This window comes from Osmerus mordax, chromosome 26 (genome assembly GCF_038355195.1).
Source record: "Osmerus mordax isolate fOsmMor3 chromosome 26, fOsmMor3.pri, whole genome shotgun sequence".
In the NCBI taxonomy this organism is placed as follows: domain Eukaryota; kingdom Metazoa; phylum Chordata; class Actinopteri; order Osmeriformes; family Osmeridae; genus Osmerus; species Osmerus mordax.
In genome coordinates this window covers 4,069,751-4,077,039 of record NC_090075.1, presented here as the reverse complement: position 1 = coordinate 4,077,039, position 7,289 = coordinate 4,069,751, and the positions used below count along the sequence as shown (strand labels likewise).

The following is a 7,289-nucleotide window of genomic DNA, read 5'->3' as shown; positions in this document are numbered from 1 at the left end:
GCTGTAGCAGGGACTCTATACTGGACACTGAGATCTCAGGTAGGAAAAACTGAGGTGACCTCTGGGGTTATGAAAACAAGAAAATTGTTTACTTTGTACCACATCTATTCACTACAACTGTGAGATAAACTACTGTGCATCATCAGCCAGACATTCAGATAGGGGTAGCCTACTAGTGAAATTGCTTGAAATAGCCTAAAAATCATTATAAGAACACCAGAATTGTGAATTATAAGATGTATCGGTGAGTAATCAATAATGTATTATTTTGGATTGATTTGAAGGTTATCTTACTTGTCTGGGGCCTTCCATCCAAGACATGGTCAGAGGACTAGTATCCTGCAACTTAATCCTTGGAAGTGCTGTTTTGTGCTCACTGCCAGTCTTGGTATGAGGTTTGATCAAAGCACCCTGTTTCGAGACACTGATCAGTGGCAGGGTAGTAGTGTGGGCTGGAGGCCCTGGAGCCAGGCTGTCTAAATGTGTTGACCGAATAAGGGATGGTCTACTTATAGGCGGTAGTAACCTAGATTTGACTGATTGTGGGACTGTGGCTCTATCTAATTCTAGACTTTGATAGGTTATCTTTACATTTTTTCCTGGCGGCGGTCGAGGCTTTATTGGGATCCTTGTCCATTCCTCTGTGCCACACACAGGTTCTTCATAGTCTTTAGTATTATCTTCCTCTTCTGTGTTCGGCTCTTTAGCTGAAGCCAGAACAGGGCATAAATCAATACAGATTTTCAGCGCTGTTGTTGTCTCTAATGTGTCCGAGGCCATCTTTTTAGATTTTACATATTTTTTGGTAACTTCACAACGAGTTGATTTTGTGGCACTCTTCTTACAAGAATACTTTACTCCACCCACAACAAGTTGACACGGTTGTGGTATGTCGCAGAGTTCAGCACCCATGTCGTTCTTGCTCATTATTAGGCCAGTCTGTAAACACTGTCTATGAGTCCACATTCTAGCCTATGGTATTGGATAAATCTGGATTTATACAACAAAAAAACGTAACATACCTGAAGGAAAGATTACAAATACCCACACTATTATTCTGGACATCATGACAAGGAACAACACTCTTTCGCCAAATGTTGCTGCTTAACATAGCCCAAATTGACTCCTGTAAGACTTCAATAAAACTGCTGTTATGGAAACGTTTACAAACTTGACCCAAATTGTAATGGTGTTGCCAAGATCATTAGGTGGCTAGCTTTGTTTTTAAATTACTAATTACTACAACAACACTATCACTTTCTTCACAGAATGTGCGTTTAAAAAAAAAAAAGTATTTTCTGTATGATATTTTATTTCATGTGTTGCACAGGATTTAATGGGGCCAAACACCGTTGCCCAGGCATTCTAAAGCCTCGATCTGGTCTCCGCGCAGATCCAAAGGCGGGGACTAAAAAGATCTTGGTTGATTGCTATTTCTGTACTGGGCTGTATCTTCTAGCTAACTCCACTGTAAGCTTGTAACTAACTAGAAATCTAAATTAGGTATTTTAAATTTATATTCCATCGGGAATTTATCTGTTATAGCTTCCTGTTCGTTTTCTCTTGTGTAAAATGGTTGTTCTGACAAATAACAATGAGGAACCGGATTTTATGTGAGTAACATTACAGTCTGTAGCTAGCCTATGCTAGTATGCACAACAATAGCCATGGTAGTTAGCCTAGCTTGACTAGGGTTTTTTTTAACCCCAATCCTTATCGACAATGTTTGCAGTGCGTTTTAGCGAGCTAGTGGGTAGTTCCTACAACTCGCCCAGCTCATTGTCAATCGACGATGTCAGATTTGACAAAACCCCCTGACCCACAGGACTGTTAGATTGTCAGCTAATCTGAGCTGCTAAAAATAATATCAAAACATAAATGTTTTGAGGTTTATGCATTTAGCTGGTGCTACCTATAGCATGTGTGGATAGTGTTGTTTGTACTGTCTCGTTTACAATCGTTTAATATGATATAGTAACCTATTCCTGTGTAGGTCAACATAGTTCCTGTTTTGGTTTTCTAAAGCACTGTAGGTCTGTTGTTTCTACGTGCTGGTTAGTGGTGCTACAACACATCAGCCATTCAGAGGCAGGGAAACCAGATGGGGCGTTGCTTTGAAATCTACACCCACTGACCCAGTTTTTTTTCTTTCTCAGTGGATGTCATATTTCAAACTTCCTTCCACCCAGTCACAGTGCATTTAATGCCTGTGTGATACACAAACTACTTCCCTCTCAATTATATTAAATCTGCACCTTGCTGTGGCTGCTAATGTGTCCAACCCTTATCCCGTTTGTCAGCATAACTCAAGCGACGTTCTAATTAATGTCCTTGTGTACCCTTAGCCTTATAGAGGAACGCAAGTGTACCTCTCTGCCCAATTCGCCTGCCAAGCGTGTCTCTCCCACAAAGAAGAAGCAGTTCTACATCAACCAGGCCATACGCAACTCTGATCTCACTCCCAGGGCCAAAGGCAAGAAGAGCCTTCGGAGGCTAGAGAACAGTAAGAAATATATAATAGTTTCTCTAGGAGTGCTGCATTGCAAATAATGTTTTGCTTGTCTAAGTAAATCTCTGGATCTTCTCGTCATCTTAGTGCTGTACTGGATTCAATGTGAATTTGTATTGATGTTACCCTTTCTTCACCTGAACAGCTCGCTTCCTTGCGAACCTCCTTGAGAGAGACGAGTGCACCAAAGATGAGATTGAGTTGTGCAGTAGTTACCCAGCCCTTCCATCCATTTTCACCGAGGCCTGTACCAACGGAAACTATGTTGAGGTAGGTGCATGTTTCTCCAGACAGGTTTTTCAAGGAACCTCATTGCACGAACAGTAGGGGTGAAACGATACACTCAGCTGAGGATTCGATACGTATCACTATATTTTGAACAACATTTTAAATGAAACTGAAATTCAATTAACAGACTTATTTCCAAAACATTAAACATTTTCAATACTTTTTTTTGTTGTACATACAATTTAGTTAACTCAGTTCAAGCGATTTCTGTGAATGCAATGAATGCACTCATGACGCAGGTGCAGAGTAGGTCGCGTGCTGGTAGCTCAACCAATAGGATCAAACGGACGTCCTATTGTAAAAATATTGCCATAACACTACGATACATATTGTAAAAATGTTGTATTGCGATATATTGTTGCACGATATATTCTTACACCCCTAATGGACACGTGTAATCATGCGGAGCAACTCCATCAGAAAAGATCAGTTATATTCAGATCCCTCAAGGAAAGGTTTTTTTCTTTCTTAGCCTGTGATCAGATTACATGTTCTGCAATGTTTACCAACAGAAGACGTGGGAACCATAAAATGTTGCTTTTCTGCAACTAATTGTTACCAAATTCCAACAGACAGTGAATGTAAGTACTGTGGCAACCCACAGAGATTCCGTGGGTTGAGAAGCATGCATTTCATGAGAATGCACTCACGTAGCATTTCATAAACAGGAAGAAACTGTCAAACAGAAACCAAATCTTTTCCTTCGGCATGCTTGTGAGGCACACAAAAATGAAATACTTCGAGTTGACATGCAGATGAGCCTTAATTATCAGCAGTACTTTCTATTTGCAGTATGCTTATAGAAGTGGGGAAGTGGTGTAGCTCAGTGGTAGAGCATTTGCCTCGGTATCAAGAGGTCACAGGATCATATCCAGAGTGACTGCAACGTCATTTTGCACGGCGGGGAATCAAACCGGCAACCTTCCCGATTCCCTAACCGCTCAGCCACCTGACTCCCCATTTAAACGAGTTAAATGTAACATTTTACAAAAGAAAATAAGAATTAGTTTTTTCCTGTTGTCCTTGTCCAGCCCTGGAATGACTTCATGAACCGCTCTGGAGAGGAACAGGAGCAGCTGTTGGCCTTGCTGGAGGAGGAGGCCAAGAGGAGCGGCTCCCACAAGGTTCTGAAAGACCAGAGAGAGGGTGAGATGCCATGGTCAACGCCCACAGTGATTCGTCATGCCCAAGATCCCTATGTACTTGCATACCTACTGTACACACTAATAGTTTCATGGACTTTCATAGTACACTGATGAAACACAAGTCAGGTCAGTGAACAGTATTTGGAAGTTGTATTGCCAATCTTGAGTTTTTCAAGATTATCTTTGTATAGGATAATAAGGGAAATTCAAATGTTGTCTTGGAGACATTTTAGTTATAGTTAAAGTTATAGTTTTATTACTCTAACTTAGTTTTCTTTGCAGTAAATCCAGCTTTCAACGCCCAGGAATGCTTCCAAAGAATCGACCGAAGGCTGCGTGCTACTTTAAAGCGCAAGCAAATCCCTATTGTAAGCATTGGGATTTAAAACTTTGAGACAAATGTAATTTGTCATCCGTGCTGGCACACAATACCCATTCCTCTTTCTGTTGTTGTTAGGGGACTCTGGAGTTGCTGGAGGAAAACCTGCTGAGTTTCTTCGCAGCTCAGCCTCAATCTGTTTACACCACCCACCTTAGAAGCAGGTACACTATGCCCACTAAAGACTTTACATCTAGAGAACATGATAGGAACCCATGCCTGACTCTAGGCTGACCTGAGATGAAGAAGGAGGAAAAGATGTACTTCTTGTTACTGTTGTAGCAGTAACAACCTGTTGTAAGGTACATTGCCACACATACTACATTTACATTTAGTCATTTAGCAGACGCTCTTATCCAGAGCGACTTACAGTAAGTACAGGGACATTCCCCCGAGGCAAGTAGGGTGAAGTGCCTTGCCCAAGGACACAACGTCAGTTGGCATGACCGGGAATCGAACTGGCAACCTTCGGATTACTAGTCCGACTCCCTCACCGCTCAGCCACCTGACTCCCTACTAAGCCTACTATACTAAGCAACGTATAGATAATCCCTGCAAGGGAAGTCCAGTCTTTTGAGGCTCAAGTCAACCCTTGTTTAGGATGTCTAGTTGTCTGCTTCCATAGAGACATACACACAACAGTTTCAATTACTGATGATAAAAAGTTTGTTCTTAAACCTACTATTATAATTAAATGTAGATGACAGCATGTTCGTCTAGAGACAGTGTGAGAAGGATCTGAAAACGGAGCCTCAAAGTTGTTCCTCTGTGTTTGTATTTGTTTGAAATCAGCTTTGAGAGGCTCCTCCTCCACGCCATCTGTCAGTACATGGACCTTGTGTCAGCCAGTGAGTAGAATGGTTAATTCCACTACAGTACCCATAAAAAATTACATTCCCATAATCATATTTACATACATCTAGGACATTGTAGGTTGGGAGGACGGTTGGTTGCTCATTATTCTTATTTTTATATATATTTTATTTTATATTTAAATTGTTGTATTCTTAGATTGTTTAGTTCTTAGAAATAGTTAAACTTTTGTACTTTTACTTAATTTAAGATCTGTATATGTTTAGTGTTTTGCACCTCCCTGCCACAGTAAATTCCGTGTTTGTATAACATACATGGCGAATAAACCGAATTCTGATTCTGGGTGACAGAATGTTTTATGCTCCAATCCTTGACCTCCAACTGTCTTTTTTGTTATTTTATTTTTTTCATTTTTCTTTGCGTGTGTCATCCAGGCTCTGATTTTAAGGGGGCCCGCCAGACCGAGGTCATGAACAAGCAGGAGGCGTTCCTGCCGCCCTGCCCCCTGCTCTCTGCCTACCTGGAGCAGATGAGCTGAGGTTACGCCAGAGACGACACCTGGACCAGTTCCATCTGAATGCCTAGAAACCTACACCATGCATGCTTAAAGACACGGGTAGGAAGAGACATAAGGTTTAAAATGCCAGCTCCACCTTGATTGCTATGGTAGGTGAATTGTCTATAAGTGTTTACAATTCAGATCTGCACTCTTAATAGAGGAAGGGGCAAATCCACTATAATGTGATTGGAACTGGGCAGAAATGGATTGTCATTACCGATGACGATTTTGTCTGTTCTCCTTGGCGCCCCTAAAAACAAGAAAAGAAAAAGCCAGTCCTTAAGCATAGATACCATATCTGATGACTCAATGTATACTGTAAATTGTATTGTTTTGATTGAACATAAAAAGGTAACGGAACAGTTTAATTCACATGTAAGCGTATGTAAGTAAGTAGAAATGTATTCACCAAAATGTCAGGTAGGCTATTGCATGATTTTGAAATAATGGGAATACGCTTTTCTAATTTATGAACTTTGGGTAGCTTTCTCTCCTCATTCACTGCATTAGTTAATGCACAACAAAGGGCAAAACATCCATTCTGAAAGATTGTGTCCCTGCATTCATTTTTTTTTTTTTTGCTTTAACCAAACGGTTAACATTGCTTATTGATTACATGCTTTACCAAATAGTGTCATTTTTACCATCTGATTTCCATCAACACTAAATTTTTTACAGCTTATTTACAGATTTTATTAACATATGTATGGAATGCGAAGCAGTTCTACTGTTTACATGCAAGAGTAGTAATGAGTCAATGAGAAATTAATGGCACTTGATGTAATGTTGGCAAATCTTCAGTGATTTGACTCTCAGGCTACCCAACCCCTAGACAAGCACTTATGCCTTATAAATGCATGTTATGGGTTTCTCTACATATTTATCTTTGTATTTATATGTTTGTATTAATAGGCTTTTGAAAACAAACATTCAGGTTATTTAAATTATAAATGTTTCTGTGCTATCAAAGATGGATTCATCTCGACCTGCCATTCTGTTTCTGTCAATAACCAAAGTTTATATGCTTGTGTGTGTGAAATTCAGTTTTCTCAGGCTTTCAACCTCCCACTATGAATGTTGTGTGATTTCACTGAGTGTAATTCTTTGAAATAGTTAATACATAGTGTAGGGGGAACTTAGTTCAACATTTTTAACTAAGAACTCTCCACTAGTTTTTTTTACAACTTTATAGAAAATGTGGGTACTAGTTATGCTGTAAATATTTAGCTTCCTAATGTCATGTGCCAACATAGATTGTAAACTTGTTGGAATAGGATTATCTCAAAGCTTTATATAATATGCTTTGGAGAAAAGTGTCTTTGTTACTTTGCTGTGAAAGTTTATTGTATGTCAGTACATATTGTATTAATATCAGGAAATAAATAAAAATAGGGATGTTGAATGTCGTTTTAACTTTAAACTTAAATCTAGGAATTAGGTTGTGAAATTTAAACTGATGAGTGCCAACATTTGTCTGAAAGATTTTCAATAAATAATGAATGAACTCTTCAATGATTGTCACTTCAATAACCTGAATTCAATTTTTTTCAATTTTCCACAAACCACTCCTCCAGTTTTTAATTGAACCAGATGAAA

General features: G+C 39.4%; 1 protein-coding gene across 1 annotated transcript; it reads left to right on the top strand.

Moving 5' to 3' along the window:
- The first annotated feature begins 1,477 nt into the window (after positions 1-1,477).
- r3hdm4 (R3H domain containing 4) lies at positions 1,478-7,205 on the top strand. The gene is made up of 8 exons (XM_067230045.1): positions 1,478-1,613; positions 2,346-2,503; positions 2,655-2,779; positions 3,829-3,943; positions 4,225-4,310; positions 4,400-4,485; positions 5,114-5,169; positions 5,569-7,205. The coding sequence occupies exons 1-8, from the start codon at positions 1,573-1,575 to the stop codon at positions 5,670-5,672; spliced, it is 771 nt and encodes a 256-aa protein (XP_067086146.1). The 5' UTR covers positions 1,478-1,572; the 3' UTR covers positions 5,673-7,205.
- The last annotated feature ends 84 nt before the right edge of the window (positions 7,206-7,289 follow it).

Excerpts from the sequence above, each read along its gene's own strand:
- r3hdm4 (XM_067230045.1), top strand. The coding sequence starts at position 1,573 with ATGGTTGTTCTGACAAATAACAATGAGGAACCGGATTTTAT. Across the intron at positions 1,614-2,345 it reads AATGAGGAACCGGATTTTAT|CCTTATAGAGGAACGCAAGT; the intron begins GTGAGTAACATT and ends GTGTACCCTTAG. Across the intron at positions 2,780-3,828 it reads CCAACGGAAACTATGTTGAG|CCCTGGAATGACTTCATGAA; the intron begins GTAGGTGCATGT and ends GTCCTTGTCCAG.